This window comes from Gymnodraco acuticeps, unplaced genomic scaffold, assembly GCF_902827175.1.
Source record: "Gymnodraco acuticeps unplaced genomic scaffold, fGymAcu1.1, whole genome shotgun sequence".
Taxonomy (NCBI): domain Eukaryota; kingdom Metazoa; phylum Chordata; class Actinopteri; order Perciformes; family Bathydraconidae; genus Gymnodraco; species Gymnodraco acuticeps.
In genome coordinates this window covers 778,037-795,343 of record NW_022992059.1, presented here as the reverse complement: position 1 = coordinate 795,343, position 17,307 = coordinate 778,037, and the positions used below count along the sequence as shown (strand labels likewise).

At 43.8% G+C, this 17,307-nt stretch overlaps 2 protein-coding genes across 3 annotated transcripts in view; both read right to left on the bottom strand.

Annotated features, from left to right (window-relative positions):
• Positions 1-1,686, bottom strand: part of atp7b (ATPase copper transporting beta) — a 29,835-nt gene extending 28,149 nt beyond the window's left edge. For both annotated transcript variants that reach the window (XM_034202177.1, XM_034202178.1), the window contains exon 1: positions 1,491-1,686. In XM_034202177.1, the coding sequence (XP_034058068.1) occupies positions 1,491-1,646 (156 nt within the window). In that variant the 5' untranslated portion in view covers positions 1,647-1,686. The remainder of the gene's footprint in view (positions 1-1,490) is intronic.
• A 631-nt stretch (positions 1,687-2,317) lies between these two features.
• On the bottom strand, positions 2,318-16,987 carry eed (embryonic ectoderm development). Its single transcript, XM_034202220.1, is given in 12 exon segments — positions 2,318-3,105; positions 3,827-3,900; positions 5,086-5,244; positions 11,203-11,308; positions 11,412-11,545; positions 11,625-11,716; positions 14,149-14,230; positions 15,435-15,560; positions 15,684-15,769; positions 15,845-15,938; positions 16,049-16,201; positions 16,850-16,987. Coding segments are annotated over 12 exon segments (1,353 nt in total). The 5' UTR covers positions 16,970-16,987; the 3' UTR covers positions 2,318-2,978.
• Between the last annotated feature and the right edge of the window lie 320 nt (positions 16,988-17,307).

Below are 17,307 nucleotides of genomic sequence, written 5' to 3'. Positions count from 1 at the left end.
TTCTTTCATTGATCTTCTAAATACAGTTTAGGCACTTGTCTTCTCTTTTATTTAATTTGTCATTTGTTTTTGTCTGGTTGTATTTTTGGAGAACCTGATTATGTCTTCATGAATCGTTCTGAGATGAGTTATGATTACATGACTTTCATCTGGCCTTTGTCCAAAACACACACAATAAGTGTATTCATCCACAGCAACTTGAGCGGGATGTTCCAGATGATACATGAGTATAATCTCTCATTTCACTTCCTCACAATACAACTTTTGTCCAATGCAGGATGGGTGGAGAACGCTCAAATGAAGCGACACACAGGTGTTTGTAACCGATTCGATTTAGGCAGTTTCTAGCTGCGAGCTGTTTGACATGACGACACAGAGTGTGTACAAGGCATTTCCCTTTTGAACCCAAATGAGAGATTAAACTAATACAAAATATTTGAAAAAAAGTGAACATAGTCTGGTGAAGCAGAAATACTGTAGATACATTTAAGAATGAGTGATTATACTTCAGTAAAATGTTGAGGTATTTCTACTTTACTTGAGGATGTCCACGTTTTGCCAATGCCACTTTTCAGAGGGGAAATACTGTACTCCAAAAATGTACTACTTTTCTGTCAATTGATTAATCAAGAAATGGTAAGAGAAACATGAAGATCCTTTTGTAATAATAATAATACATGGTATTTATATAGCAATTCTCCTGGTGCTCATAAGCTTTTTATCACATGAGACTAACATGTGATTGAACCGGTGCTCCCCTGATCTGAAGATGAGCGCACTAACTCGCTGAGCCACAGGCGCCCCTTTAGTAGCCATTAGAAGCATGTACCGGAATAAATAAATACTGCATTGCAAACAAAGCATTTTAATGCTGAAAAATGGCCCCATATGTAACAACATACCGCATCTCTACATATATGCCAGCAATTCCATTCCAGTGTGTGTTGAATTACAACACAGAGACATGTTTTCAGTAGTTTATAGAATCAAATAAAAAATAAATTTACTCAAACTAATACCTATAAAAAGTCAAACCAGATAAACTGATCATTTTGTAGTGGTCTCTTCATTTTTTCCAGAGCTATATATTACGTTACTGGATTATTACTGATGCATATGTAAATAGGATTTTAACTTAGTTTATTCAAGTTTAATCTAACAAAATGTAAATCTGAATTTTTCTCAGTTCCGTCATATAAATGAGTAAAAGGCAAATTATTAGAATTGAAAAGTAATGTACACAACACGTGTAACGTTAGTTACAGTCCCTTTCACAGCTGTGAGTGCAGCTCTGACCTTTTGCATACATCACAGAATCATCAGTGGATAGGGTCTCCAGTCCATAGTGCCCTTACATTCTATTGCCATAGAAACTAAGTTAACCTAAACTACAGCGGAGGGTTCTCTGTCCTGACAACACTTTAAAAACAACACTTTCCTCATAAATCTGAACATCAGCTATAGATATATATCCGCTCGCGGAGGCCTACCTTGCACAGAGGCGCGCAGTGTCTCGTGCTGCCGGCCGCGTGGACACTACAGGTGCAGTCCGGTTTACACTCCACCATACAGAGCTGCTCCCCCGCGCCCTGTGATGCCTTGAAGACATACTTGGAGAGGCTTTTAGGCGACTTTGGTGAAAACATGTTCGGGCAGCTTTAATTCCGTTTACCTTATCTTCACCAATCAATGTCGCAGGGCAAAAGTCCGCAACGCGCGCGCTCCGGGCCGCGAGATAAGAGCGCAGCGCAGAGCCCGCGCGCACTCCTTAAAAAACCTCGTTTTTTTGGTGGTCAGCTTTGAGTAGGAGGTTTTTGATCAGAGGGAGTTAGAAAAATTGTGGGGAAAGCACGACTCCTACTGAGAGAACATATACACGGGTTGAAACGGTTTCACACTTCGGGAACACCTTAAGGCCTTAAAGTGCAATTTATAAACGTGTGAAGTTTTTACAACTAAGTTCTAAGTCCAAGTAAATTCAATTTGGTACTTGTGGGTTATCTGTCGCCACTTTTTTCCCGACTCTCTAAATACGCACTCGAGGTTAGGTTTAAATTAAAAAGTGGAAACAGATAACCGACAGTACCTTCAATTTCAACAATGATAAAATGGCAAAACATCCACAATTCTCACCACTTTTATTATAGGGTGATGAGGTCTCAAAATAAAAGCCAGTTTGCTTATTGATGGATTTTTCATATCCATTATCTATTCTCATGTATATTTGTTTCAATCAGCAGACTTACGATTACCACAACTCAAAACACAATAAATCAATTGTATTTTTTAATCCGTAATAATTGCACAAACGAGTATATATTTACAAAATACATTTTATTTACTCAAAGCCTCTAGTATCACTGTAAATGATGCAACAACAGTCAAAGTGTACGTTTGTGGGGAAAAGGGGACATCAAAGCAAACCAGGAGGTTTTTGAAAAGAAGATGCAAAGGAATGTAAAAACTATAGGACAAAAATCTTCATTTCTTTTTGTCTGAACTGGGGAATTCAAATTGTGGCACGCTGTAAAGAACGTCTATCTTTGGTGCCAATAAAAGCATTTCCTAAAACAAAAATCAGCCAGTTGAATGAGATGATTTCACTTCAAAGACTGCATAGAAATGAAGAAGGCACAGTTGAATATTTCACCAACATGCTCATCCTTAACCTTGTCCTATCTAAAATATTCCTCTATGGTTTGGAACAAAGTCCTTCTCTTTTCTTTTACACAACAATGTTCTCTTCAAAAAGGAAAAGCGAGTAACACTGGTGTTTTGCTGGTTAGAAAATCTTCCCTGTTCTCAAACATCCGGCAGGAGACAAACAGGAAATGCAAACCAGCAGAATCATCTCATCTGGCCTCGGCATGATTTATCTCCCATTTGAAAAGAAATGCTGTATTTTGGTACAGCAGGGCTAACATTTAGGACATGTGGGAGCAACAAGAACTACAAATAATTTCTTCGGGTGAATCTGTTCAGCGCTGTCGATCCCAGCGCCAGATGGAGGCGTCGTCACACACGGCGATCAAAATGCTGCTGTCGCGGCTGAAGCTGGTCTGCCGGATGGCCGAGGTGCATTTGGGGAGGGTCAGTGTGATGCACCTGCAGAACAGAGGGGGGGGGGGGAGGGTTAGGGATTGGTGCTTTTGGACCAGATGAAACCGTTAAGTGGAGCTCTTAATGATTTGCAATGTTTTAAATTAGGACTATGGTTATTTTAATAATAGATGTGTTATTGATCCCTTTATTTTATGAAATGTCTGACAAGTTTTCAACCTCACAGGGTCTTCAAACTAACTGATTTTGAAATGATTTTTGATTAGCTGAAAAATAAAATGTATGAATCCCCAGAAAAGGTTTTGTCTGACCTGAAAAAGTCCATTCATTATTTAAATCAATGCCACCGTTTTCCAACTTTGATGAGTTTAGAAAAAGAGACAAAATGAATGAATATATTCTTTAGGTGGAAATTAAACAAAATGATGAATAATGTTCTTCTGTAAAAGCTTAGCTAAAGTAAATAAATAACCTTTAGCTAAGTTATTCTAGCTTTTTCATGTAGCGGTCAAGTAGATACAAAATTACTTTATGAATCCCCAGGAACAAATATTACGCCAGATTGAAAATAAATGATATAATAAATAGATAATAGAGTAATGACATGTAGATACAAGTATACTGACACTATGGTGCCAGTTAGGTAGCAAACATGAGCAGCTCATTCACATTCTTGTGGATGTATCATCATTGAGTGTCCTGGCTGTCGGTGAGGATTCAAATGCCCACGTGTCATGATAACGCTAAAAATCATTCCTGTTCTTACTTTGCTTTGTGAGGGTCTTCCACTTCCAGGTCCCACACATAGAGTTTCCCCACCTGGTTCCCCAGAGCCAGCATCTGCAAACCACAAGGGAGTAAATATCAGCAACAGACTGAGACCCCATTTACACGGGAGCGCAAACGGACCGAATTCGTTATCAAATAAGTCTCTTCCGTTCACACGCATGTCCGTTCACACGAGACCACTGGAGACGCTGTAGTACATATGCCGGGCCTGTAAGTGGCGCTGTACTTCCGCCACAAACTACACCAAAAGCAGCGAAGAAGACCCCCGAGCATGGCTGCACTTCTGTTTATGCCCCGCAGTAGATTTAGCAACATGTAGTTCTCCATGTCCACTTGTTGCTGATGGTTGTGGTAGAGGAGCTGCAGGTTTTACACTAACGTCTGTAGCATGGTCAGTAGCAGTGACAGTAGCTGTTAGGGATTCATTTTGTCTTTACTCCTTAGACATTTAACCTTATTTTGTGTGTTGACATGTACGACCATCCCTGCTTCTAATCTCCCGTAAGGAATGTGTTGATACTAGGTTTTACAGCTTGACCTACAGGGCATAGGGAGGTTTTGCGAGTGTGAGAACGCTAGCTTCTAAGCTCCAGAGATGGGAGAGACATCTCCTGTGTCTGCAGATGTTTACGCCCATCCCCAATATGTGGATTTGACTCTCTGTAAACTAGTTAAAAGGTCTACCAAGATGCGAGGCTGATCAGATTTGACATGGCAAACCACCCGTGCAGTCAGAACCTTTGACTGTGTGACTTGTGATGTGAATTTCTCCGGCCGATGCTTGTATTCAATCTCAGTGTTTGCCATCAGAACTCCTGCTCGTCCCGTGTCTCCTTCATGAGTCGGTGACTCCCACTGCATTGCTACACAGAAGTTTCCACCACAGTAGCTACTGACCATGCTACAGCAGTGAGCAGCAGAGGTGGGGAGAGGCGGGGCTATGGCTTCATCGTTATCAGGAAATGATCGTATAGGGCGTACACACTGAGCCGTTTGGCCCCCCAGAGCGGTCCGTTTGCAGATCTATCCACCTTGGGACCCATTATCGTTCGCGGGATCCGTTTCCGCGGTTCCGTTACGGCCTCGTGTGAACGAACGGGCTATACGCGAGAGAGAAGTAGCAGATACAACCCGTTTTGTTCTTGTGTAAACACCGACCCAAAAGTGCAAAATGTAAGCACCATTTTCCAAGTGTCAATGATTTGCGTGTTAGATTATCAGACAGGACGGCTTCACCTTCTGCCAGAAGTCCATGGAGAAGCGCATGTACCAGATGTCACACTGGCTGTAGTCGAAGCGTCCCAGAATCGTCACGTTTGACTCGTTGGGTTTAATGTGATCGAGGTCGTCCTCCATCTTTCCTGGTTTCCAGCAGACAATGGCATTCTCACAGGACTGCAGAGGGACAGGAAATATGATAAAGAGCATGCTATTAAACTTTTTTAAGAAATTCAGAAAAGAACATCAGCAGTGGCCTTAAAGTATATGTATATGTATATATATATATATGTATATATATATATAGCACATTTAAAACAACCTCTGTTGACCAAAGTGCTGTACAGGAACACATACACTAGTATAGAATAACACAACAGGAATAGAATAATAATTAAAAACAAGATAAAAAAGCACAATAACTAGAAACATATAAAAACGTATAGAAATGTCAAAATGTCATGTTCAACTAGTATTAAAAAGACCACTATTTGGACTTATGTCCATTTTTTTTTTATTCAAGATAGATCCCTTTATTGAAAACAAAACCCAGTTAGGTGGTATAGATGAGAGCAACACCTACGTCATTTCCGGGCAAAAATTACGGCCATGCCCACTTTTGGGGAAAACAACGCTGTCATTTGAATGGTGGTCAATACACATTCTCAAGTTTTTGCCAATCCGATCAGAAATGTTTGAAAACCGTGGATCTTCAAAGAGCCCGGTTAGCCAGTCAGGCAAACAATTACATGTTTAATTAGACTTCTCTGTTTCATTTATTCTACTCTGTATAATTGTTCTGTAGTTATTGTAGCTAATACGGCGCTTTTGAGAGATTTTAAATCTCAGATCTGCTCAAGTGAACCTGTTACACAGGTCGCAGTGGGCACTCCAGCCTGCATTACAATATAGGCAGGGCCAGTCTGCTGATTGCGTGAAGTACAACAGCGTGAATTAGTCATCTTCCAGCTAAAAAGCACTCAAATACCGCATTTAAAATCTGATGAACTCAGTGTGCATCTCGACCGGGTGACGACACTACCTATTGACGCAGCAACCACTGTAAGTTATATTCTTGTTTAATTAGACTTCTCTGTTTCATTTATTCTACTCTGTATAATTGTTCTGTAGTTATTGTAGCTAAAACGGCGCTTTTGAGAGATTTTAAATCTCAGATCTGCTCAAGGGAACCTGTTACACAGGTCACAGTGGGCACTCAAGCCTGCATTACAATATAGGCAGGGCCAGTCTGCTGTCGCCCATCAGCTGTAGAGAGTTAACTAATTAGAGGGGCGTGGCCCCACAGCTGTGAAAACTCAGCAATCAGGCGTCCATTTTAGGTAGCTCTTTCCTGGAGCGTCAGCTTTAGCGTCAGACAGCCGAAGACTGACAAAGACATTGGAGTCCTGCGGGAGTAAAGGCCCTGACACACCAGGCCGATATCGGCTGTTCTCGTAAGTCGGGAGACGAAGCGTGTCCTGTCGCCCAAACTCAATTTGGTGTGTCCCGCACCATCGACCGTGACACGCCTTATTTGGACTGCCTGTCCCGATGCATGGCCGATTCAACATGTTGAATCGGCCATGCATCGGGTCTGGCAGTCGGACCAAACAATCACTCTGATTGGCTGTTCAGCTAGCGAATCAGTGCATGAGAAGCGAAACGGAAGTGAGGGACGTAAACAAACGATTTAAGAAGGCACACACAGACTGATATTCATTTTCATCTCATCATGGCGATCTGGAATGACGCAAACAAAGACCTGCTCATCACATTGATCCAGGAGAGGCCAGCTCTGTACGACATCACAGAGAAAAGGTACTCGAACCGAGTAGTGAAAACCGGACTCTGGCGAGAGATTGAAACGCAACTTGGTTTCTTGGGTAAGATTATCTTTTTCATCAATTGAGCTCTTTAGCAGATATTGTTGGCTTTTTATTGTTTGCCAGTGTACAGTGACGTTAACGTGAAATGTAATTTGTTATTTCAACATTGTGTTTTGTTGTTATCTTGTTGCTAGCTGTGCAGTTTGGCACTGCATATAGATATGAATTGGACATGCTAACTAGCCACAATGGTTACATCGTTTATTTGTGTGCTTCAGAGAAAGAGCTGAGGAAGAAGTGGGATTCTCTGCGAACCCAGTACACCCGGTACAGGAGACTTGCCCCTTCGGGTAGTTGTGGAGCACCAAAGACGGGCAGACAGCAGTGGATCATAACCAGGCTGCAGTTTGCACACGCTATTTGTTGTTGTTTATATCACGCAGTCTGTTCTTCTTCTCTGTCTTCCGGTTGTTGCCTATTTTTAATGACGAATACACACTACCGCCGCCTGCTGGTAAGGAGAGTTATTGCCACTCACGCACTGAAGTCTTTGCGTTGTGTTCCCGTGCGACACATGGCCAAGACGCAGGAGAACACCGCGACGCAACAGCCGACGTCGGCGAGTCCTCTGGTGACTGCTTGGTGTGTCAGGGCCTTTAGACTGACAAAGACATTGGAGTCCTGCGGGAGTCACGAGGGAGGCAAATCCTACTCTGATTCAGCTAATTACCGCTGGTGTCTTATTTTTCTTTTCTTTAGTTTTCTAGCCCCTCATGCTATAATCATGTGTATTTTCTCCATTCCTGTTCATGTGTCTTCTCGCAATTATCACTGGCCCCGTGTATCTCCTAATCGCTATAACCGGCCTGCTCTCGTCTGTCCCACATGCTCCACTGAGATCCAACATCTAGTTTCAGGTGGCCTGTGGAACTGCCAGTCAGCTGTTCCTAAGGCTGACTTCATCTCTGGCTACGCCTCCCTGCAGTCCCTGGATTTCCTTGCTCTCACTGAGACCTGGATTACTCCATTCAACACATCCACCCCAGCAGCTCTCTCCACAGCATATTCCTTCTCCCATACACCCAGACCCACTGGCAGAGGAGGTGGCACTGGTCTCCTGCTCTCTCCCAAATGGAGCTTTTCCCTCTTTAAGCTACCTAACTTCACTCCTTCCACCTTTGAATTCCATGCCGTCACAGTAACCCATCCTAATACAATTAACCATTGTTGTTCTCTACCGTCCACCAGGCGCCTTGGGAGACTTCTTGGAGGAATTAGATAATCTCCTCTCACACATCCCTGAAACTGGCCCTCCCGCTGTACTTCTCGGAGACTTCAACCTCCAGACAGGGAAGATAGACGAACTAACATCTCTGTTAACTGCCTTTGCTTTCTCACTGTCTCCTTCCCCACCAACTCATAAAGCTGGCAATGTCCTTGATCTCATATTCTCAAGGAACTGCGCTACTTCTAACCTCTCTGTAAACCCGCTCCACACATCCGATCACTTCTTCATTTCATTCTCTCTACCCCTTTCCAAACATAACAAACTAATCTCTTCTCATCCTGCACCTGTCCGCCGTAACCTTCGTTCCCTCTCCCCCTCTACCTTTGCCTCATCGGTGCTCTCAGCCCTCCCTTCATCTGACTCGTTCCAACTCCTGCCTCCAAACTCTGCTGCAGAAACTCTCCTCTCTACTCTCTCTACTCTCTCATCCTCTCTGTCCTCTCACATCTCGGCAGGCTCGTCAGTCCCCTCCTGCTCCCTGGCTAAATGACACACTGCATGCTAATAGAACCGTCCTTAGGTCAGCAGAGCGGAAACGGTGGAAAACCAAACACCATGACGACCTCCTAACATATCAGGCTGTCCTCTCCTCTTTCTCTGCTTCGATCTCTCAGGCAAAAAGCACTTTCTTTCAAGATAAGATCCAATCTTCCTATTCCAATCCCAAAAAACTATTTTCCATCTTCTCCACCCTCTTGGACCCTCCCAAAGCTCCTCCCCCCTCCTCACTTCTGTCAAGCGACTTTGTTATCCACTTTGAAAAAAAGGTTGATGATATTCGCTCTTCTTTTTCTGACTCACCTTTACTCACCAGACCCTCCTTCCACCCACACACTAACCTCCTTTTCCCCTCTCGCTCCAAGTGAGGTTCTTACCCTCATTACCTCTGCCCGCCCTACCACCTGTCCTCTGGACCCTATCCCTTCAAACCTCCTTCAGACTATCGCTCCTGATATTCTACCGTTTCTCTCCCATTTCATCAACACTTCTCTAACTTCTGGTCACTTTCCAAACAGTCTCAAGGAGGCAAGAGTAAACCCTCTCCTAAAGAAACCCACTCTCAACCCGTCTGATGTTATAAACTACAGGCCTGTCTCTCTACTCCCGTTCCTGTCTAAAACACTTGAACGCGCTGTCTTTAAACAACTCTCCTGTTATCTCCATCAGAACAACCTTCTGGATCCGCACCAGTCTGGTTTCAAGGCAGGTCACTCCACAGAAACTGCTCTCATTGCTGTCACTGAGGAACTGCACACGGCTAAAGCAGCCTTCCTCTCCTCTGTCATCATCCTTTTGGACCCGTCTGCTGCATTCGACACGGTGAATCATCAGATCCTCCTTCGCACTCTCCAAGAACTTGGAGTTTCAGGCTCTGCACTTTCCCTCCTCACCTCATACCTCAAAGACCGTACCTACAAGGTAACTTGGAGAGGGTCTGAGTCCGACCCTTGTCAATTAACTACAGGGGTCCCTCAGGGCTCTGTTCTTGGTCCCCTCCTCTTCTCCCTGTACACAAACTCACTCGGATCAATCATTAGCCCGCATGGTTTTTCATACCACTGCTACGCTGACGACACCCAATTAATTCTGTCCTTTCCCCGCTCAGAGACCCAGGTCGTCGCACGCATCTCTGCTTGTCTAGCTGACATCTCTCAGTGGATGTCTCATCACCTCAAGCTCAACCTTGACAAGACTGAGCTGCTTTTCCTTCCGGGAAAAGATTGTCCCACTCTTGACCTGACTATCAACATCGGCACCTGTGTTGTTTCCCCGACTCAGACTGCAAGGAATCTGGGTGTGATCCTAGATAACAACCTGTCCTTCACTGAAAACATCGCTGCTACAACCCGTTGCTGCAGATACACGCTTTACAACATCAGGAAGATACGTCCCCAGCTGACACAGAAAGCGACGCAGGTTCTGGTCCAGGCTCTCGTCATCTCACGCCTAGACTACTGCAACTCCCTCCTGGCTGGTCTACCTGCATGTGCCATCCGACCTCTGCAGCTCACCCAAAATGCAGCGGCTCGTCTGGTCTTCAACCTTCCTACATTTTCCCACACCACTCCGCTCTTCCGCTCCCTTCACTGGCTTCCGGTAACTGCTAGAATCCACTTCAAGACACTGGTACTTGCTTACCATGCTGCGAATGGATCTGGCCCTTCGTACATCCAGGACATGGTTAAACTGTACACCCCAGCGCGTGCACTACGCTCTGCATCAGCCAAACGACTCGCTGCGAAGGGGACCCAAGTTCCCATCAGCAAAAACACGTGGGTTTGCTATCCTGGCTCCAAGATGGTGGAATGAGCTCCCCATTGACATCAGGACAGCAGATAGCTTGCACATCTTCCGGCGCAGACTGAAAACTCATCTCTTTCGACTCCACTTCGAGCGATAGAATTATTAACAAAGCACTTATATACTAATAAAGGACTGGCTTATCTATAGCCAGTTGAGTAGCACTTGAAATGTTTGGCTCTATGAAACCTGATGTACTTATATGATTCTGTTTTCTTCAAGGTTGTGTCTTCCTGGTCGAATGTACTTATTGTAAGTCGCTTTGGATAAAAGCGTCAGCTAAATGCAATGTAATGTAATAACATGAAATCAGTGGAAATCGACTGTCGGGCTCGATATATGGTTATTATGGTTGTTATATATTAAAATCAGTAGGCGAGGCCGTCATTTCGCCAGCTGTTACTCTCATAAGCGAGGCGGAAAATAATTGGATGGCTCTTTGAAGATCCAAAAATCCACGGTTTTCTTACATTTCTGATCGGATTGGCAAAAACTTCAGAATTTGTATCGACCGCCATTCAAATGACAGCGGTGGTTTCCCCCAAAAGTGGGCGGAGTCGTAATTCTTGCCCAGAAGTGACGCATGTGTTACTCATGTATTGTGAGAAGCAATTTGTGTGATTTTATTAAAGGTTTTATACGAATAAAGTTTGATTGATTTGTCTTCAAAAAAGGTATTGTTTTAAGGTTTCTGTTTTGTCCTAATTATTCCTAACTTGCCTTGGAGAGAATGAGATCCCCGAGCCACCGCACACAGTCCACGTAGTTCCTGTGGATGTCTCGTGTTGAGAAATCCGGGAAGTGAATTTTCTGTGAAACGAAAGGCCTGAAGAAAAAGAAAAAAAACACACCCAAAAAATGAAATCATTAAAAAAAGAGAAGATTTGAGTTGCTACAAGACCACACCACTGAACAGTGACCATATCTACCTGTTGGTCTTGGAGGGGTTGTACTCATAAGACCCTCGGATGGCTATCTGCATCCTCTCTGAATTGATTCGCCAAAGTTTTAAGGAGTGGTCCATCCCACAAGACATTATCTTTTCGCCAAGTAGATCAAAATCCTGCAGGGAGAATACAAAAAACATTGTAATCCAGGTTGAATTTGTATTCCCACGTGAGCTGAATTCATTCTAGACTCACAGCACTCAGGACTTCATCTCGATGCCCTTCCACGCCGCCAAATATCGCCACTAACGTATCCGTCTGTATGTTCCATAGACGGAGGGCATGATCTGAAATGGACAATCACAAGTTAATACAATCAATGCAACACATTTCCAACTCAGTCAATCAGAATACTTGATTTAGATCATTTCCGTTGCTACAACAGAATAGGAAGTTAGGAGTCAAAACATTGATATAACGGAATATAATCAAAGAAGGTGAACATCTCACTACAATCTATTTCACTGTTAATTCAGTGCTGTACTACAATAACATATTCATTCTGAATTGCACAGCTAAAGGACATATGTTCATCAGTTGGACACATGACATACAATATCAGGGGTCCCTCAGGGCTCTGTTCTCGGTCCCCTCCTCTTCTCCTTGTACATAAACTCGCTCGGATCAGTCATTATCCCGCATGGTTTTTCATACCACCGCTACGCTGACGACACCCAATTAATTCTGTCCTTTCCCCGCTCAGAGACCCAGGTCGTCGCACGCATCTCTGCTTGTCTAGCTGACATCTCTCAGTGGATGTCTGATCATCACCTCAAGCTCAACCTTGACAAGACTGAACTGCTTTTCCTTCCGGGAAAAGATTGTCCCACTCTTGACCTAACAATCAACATTGGCACCTCTGTTGTTTCCCCGACTCAGACTGCAAGGAATCTGGGTGTGACCCTAGATAACAACCTGTCCTTCACTGCAAACATCGCTGCTACAACCCGCTGTTGCAGATACACGCTTTACAACATCAGGAGGATACGTCCCCAGCTGACCCAGAAAGCCACGCAGGTTCTGGTCCAGGCTCTTGTCATCTCACGCCTAGACTACTGCAACTCCCTCCTGGCTGGTCTACCTGCATGTGCCATCCGACCTCTACAGCTCATCCAGAATGCAGCTGCTCGCCTGGTCTTCAACCTTCCTAAATTCTCCCACACCACTCTGCTCCTCCGCTCCCTTCACTGGCTTCCGATAACTGCTAGAATCCACTTCAAGACACTGGTACTTGCGTACCATGCTGCGAATGGATCTGGCCCTTCCTACATCCAGGACATGGTTAAACTGTACACCCCAGCACGTGCACTCCGCTCTGCATCAACCAAACGGCTCGCTGCACCCTCGCTGCGAAGGGGACCCAAGTTCCCATCAGCAAAAACACGTGGGTTTGCTATCCTGGCTCCAAAATGGTGGAATGAGCTCCCCATTGACATCAGGACAGCAGATAGCTTACACACCTTCTGGCGCAGACTGAAAACTCATCTCTTTCGACTCCACTTCGAGCGATAGAACTATTAACAAAGCACTTATATACCAATAAAGGACTGGCTTTTCTAAAGCCAGTTGAGTAGCACTTGAAATGTTTTTGCTCTATGAAGCCTGATGTACTTATATGATTCTGTTTTCTTCAAGTTTGTATTTTGTTGGTCGAACGCACTTATTGTAAGTCGCTTTGGATAAAAGCGTCAGCTAAATGCAATGTAATGTAATGTAATATTGATTATGAGGCTCCATAACTGCTGCATGAGGAAATAATAAAAAGTATTAGCTGGGGGTTGACGCTCGTGAACTATCAGCAGGAGGGCGGGGGAGCCTCGCTGCGGGGAAGCAGTGTGTGGACCTGTCAGCGCAACTTACATGATGCCAAATTTAACAAACACATTTAAATAATTGGTTTAAACGGCATAATAATAAGGACGATCGTCCGTTCTGTGATTCTCCAGAGCACACATGTTATGATATTAGGGTCACGCAGAGTGAGATGAGATCGCTGTCCCTTTAAGAGAGAGAGAGAGGGGTGTGGCTTGTGCATGTGTGTTTGTGGATGGTAGAGCGACAGTGAGGGAGCATGTGTATGTTTCTGGAAGTGAAACGAGGAAGCAGAAAAACAGAGGTCTGTGATGTATTTTGTGAAACAGAAGAACAGCTAAATAAATGCAACGGCCTCCCAAGAAGAGCTCGCCTCTCTCCAGTCATTTAAGCTAAAGTGGGTTATTGAACCTGAAGCTTTTGCTTCTGCCCTCCTCGACTACGGTCTGGGAGCCGACAGGAAAGTTCAGCAGATGGCCAGTCCGCCCCTTTGTAATAATAATAATAATAAATTATATTTCTATAGCGCTTTTTGTAGCATATTATTTCGATGAGAGATGAGCAGCACCGGGCTTTCAACTAAAGACACAGCCACGCAAAAACTGCGGCATTTGTACAGCTCCTTATGGGTACTGCAATTAGTGAAGTGCTTTCCTCTGTGGTGAAACGATCAGCACCACGGAGGAAAGCGGCAGAAAGTCACCTGGAGATAAACAGAGCGGGGCTGCGTTGCGTGCATGGCTTCCTTCTGCAGGTAATGGGGAGACGCGCTCTAGCGGCGGTCTCGTTCAGGATCCGAAAATACAATTTAAATATTTTGCACACTTATTCCACTTATTCCTAGTGTGCCACTGGTTACGGTGCCGCGTGCCAGGGGTTGCCGACCCCTGGTCTGGAGGGTCTTTACCTTTGCTGACCGACAGGAGGAGATTTGGATCCCTTGGATGAAACTTGAGCTCATTGATGGCATTTCCGTGACCTACATAATGCTGGGATTGAAAATAAGAAGACATTTTAGACATGAATTTTTCATTCTCAATGAGAATGAAATACATCATATCTTTGGACTGGAACGATGTACAGGGAACTGTTTTATGGTTAATGCTTTATGACATGTGTCTAAATAAATGATCTCATCATAAATAACTAGCTGTGTTAAATGGTTCCTCAAATGAATCATATAGAATATAAAACATGCCTTGAACATTGAACTGTGCAGAAGAATACTTTCAGTTTGAGTTCTACAACTAAACAATGCACAAGTAATGAAATGGGCAGATCATTTCTTTGTTGCGACAATGCTTGATTCAATCTTATACCGTTGGAAAGCCTGTTCATGTCCCTTTTAAATTGGAACGTGCATTTGTGGGATGAGCAGCAGAGCTGAGCATGTGTCTCGTGTCAAACAGCTTTTTTTTGCTGTCGACTCTTGTTGGGTGTTGCTATTGAGTCTTTTTTGAGCTGCTGCTGGTCCCCCGGGTGCTTCCAATCAGGCACACCTGCCAGAGTTACCAACACAACCACGTTGGCTGAGAAATGCTGGTTGAAGAATGGACCATCCCACAGTAGTGTGTGAGCAGCATGAGGAGGAGAGGCTGCTGTGGCTGTGTATGGATCTTCAACACGCTACTGAGGCTGCTTGTTAAATGAATACATTGTTAAACTGCCAATATGTCTTATTTCATCAGGCTTCAACCATCCAATCCACCAAACAAGAGTCAACAGCAACACAAAAGCCGGTTGGCATTGACAGAGGAGATTTGTCACATTTTTCATGGACGCAACCCACATACTCAGCTCTGCTGCTTATCCCACAAATGTGGCACCATTTGAAAGGTAAATAAACAGGCTTTCCCACAGTATAAGATAGGACATTGTTTATCCCGAAGGAAATTGTTGTGCCAGAGTTACAAAGATACAATAAAACAGCAGGCTAATACAACTGTACACTAACAGTGCAGTTAAAAGAGGCAACGCGATCAGTATGGACATTGCACATAATGGGAGTGTTATTCAGACAATACTGATTTAATGCCAAGAAGCATTGTTACAAAGAAATAATCTACCAAACACAAATGTCCTTACTTGCTGTGCTATGTTTCTAAGAGACATTTATATGGAGTATTATATGTGTGTTCAGACAGAGATGTGTGCTAGGTGACCCAAACTACTGCAAACCCCGACGAGCTGTACCTTGATACACTGCATTGTGATGTGGTTGATCACCCGGATGATTCCGCGGGACCCGGCCACGGCCAGCAGAGGATGGTTTGTGTTGGTGTTGTAGGTCCAGGCACACGTATAGAAGTTCTCATCTGTCTTTAAACACATTTAATTAAGGACATTCAAATAAAAGAACTCATACCTAAACGGTGACAATTAGATTTGAAATTGAGCGACAATGAGGACTTTTAAAAGCATCTTAAACTGTTGAAAGGATACATCTGCATCCACGTAAGACTGCAATAGTCTTATTTCTCCCTGAGAGTGACATTCATAAAGAGTTACCTGGTGAAGAAAAGAAAGCACTGGTTAAGAATGGAATAAAACATTAAGTGAAATCCAACATAGAACAACAATTATGGCTTATTATAGTAACTTACCCTGTTACTCCCCTACTGTGGCAAACACCAGCGGGTCTCCCTCCTTGCTGTGCCAGTTAAACTGGACGCCAAACAGCGGCTGTCCATGGTCTTCCTGTGGAAATCCTGATGTCATTATTAACCCAAGTCACGGGACAAATAGTGGTTGTTTAGCATGTGAGAAGCTGGGATGAATACACTGTTTGGGCGCTTGTCTGTACGTACCCTCAGGCTGTTGACACATTTAAAAGAATATCTGCACTTCTTGGACTTCCACTTGCCCTTGCCCCAGCTCTTTCTGCCTGGGGCGTTGGCCGTGTTGGTGGGGGTGTCCGGGCGCTCTGCGTGGGTCCCACTTTCAACACTGACAGCATCATCCTGCAAAAGCAAAGACATATACGGGTGACTTCATATTTCTCCTGCAGATATAACCATTGTTGGTGATGACTGTGCAAGGAAGCAAAGAACAGATCATAATCTTCAACCAGCTAAAAACCTACCACTACCATTTTAATACGGATAGTGTTCTGCAAGCGTGTAACTATGAATTAACTCTGGTTCATCAAACTGTTGCTGCATTTACATGATCACGTCCAGTGGAATCTGCCTGAATAACTTTATTCTGCACAAGAAATGTATTGCTGACAGGAGGTTAACGTTTGCAAAAAGACAATAACGGCCCTATGAATGTTTGTCCTCCATCATCCACAGTTGTTTCTTTCTCTCCCTGATTAACTTATATTAGCTTCTAGTGCTAACAATTGCCTTGGGTTGGACATTCTGTGACTGTCTACACAGCAAACAAATGTGTATGTACATAAACGACAATGAAGCTACCCATGTGTAACCTTTTTGGATGGATTGGCAGCTTTTATCATCACAGCCGAGTTACATATCGCAGGTAAGAATCAACAAAGCTCCTAGCTAAACACTTTAGCCGGTTGGCTATTTTAGCACGATGCTAACTTGCTAGAAGCACTGATGGATAATTGGTCGCAGAAGAAACAACAGAGTTGAACTGCTTACATTCTCGTCTCCTGATAAATCGGGGTTACTGTTCTCGTCACTGCTTAGTTTTTGTTTTTTCGCCGGTATTTCTTTTCCCGCTTGAGAGGGGGTCTCGGACATGTTCTTATTTTCCCTCATTTTGGCTCAAACTCCGCCTTTTCCGCGCCACTACCGGAAAAGTTGCCGGCTTTCTTTCTTCTTCTTTGATGTGTATTGGTTGTTGGCAAACCAGCTCTGAGGTGCAATACCGCCGCCTAGTGGACTGGAGTGTAAAATCACGATATTATGCAGGGACCAAACATATTTTAGCTAAATTAGATTACTTTTAAAACTACTTAGTTTATAGATCTGACGTTTTCCTACTTACTGACGGAAGAAGTTGTTTTCTTTTGATATGTCTTTCTTTACAAATAGTTAGTAAATTGGCTACAGTGTGTGCATTTTCTGGTTGGACTTGCCTTTTTCATATGAAAACA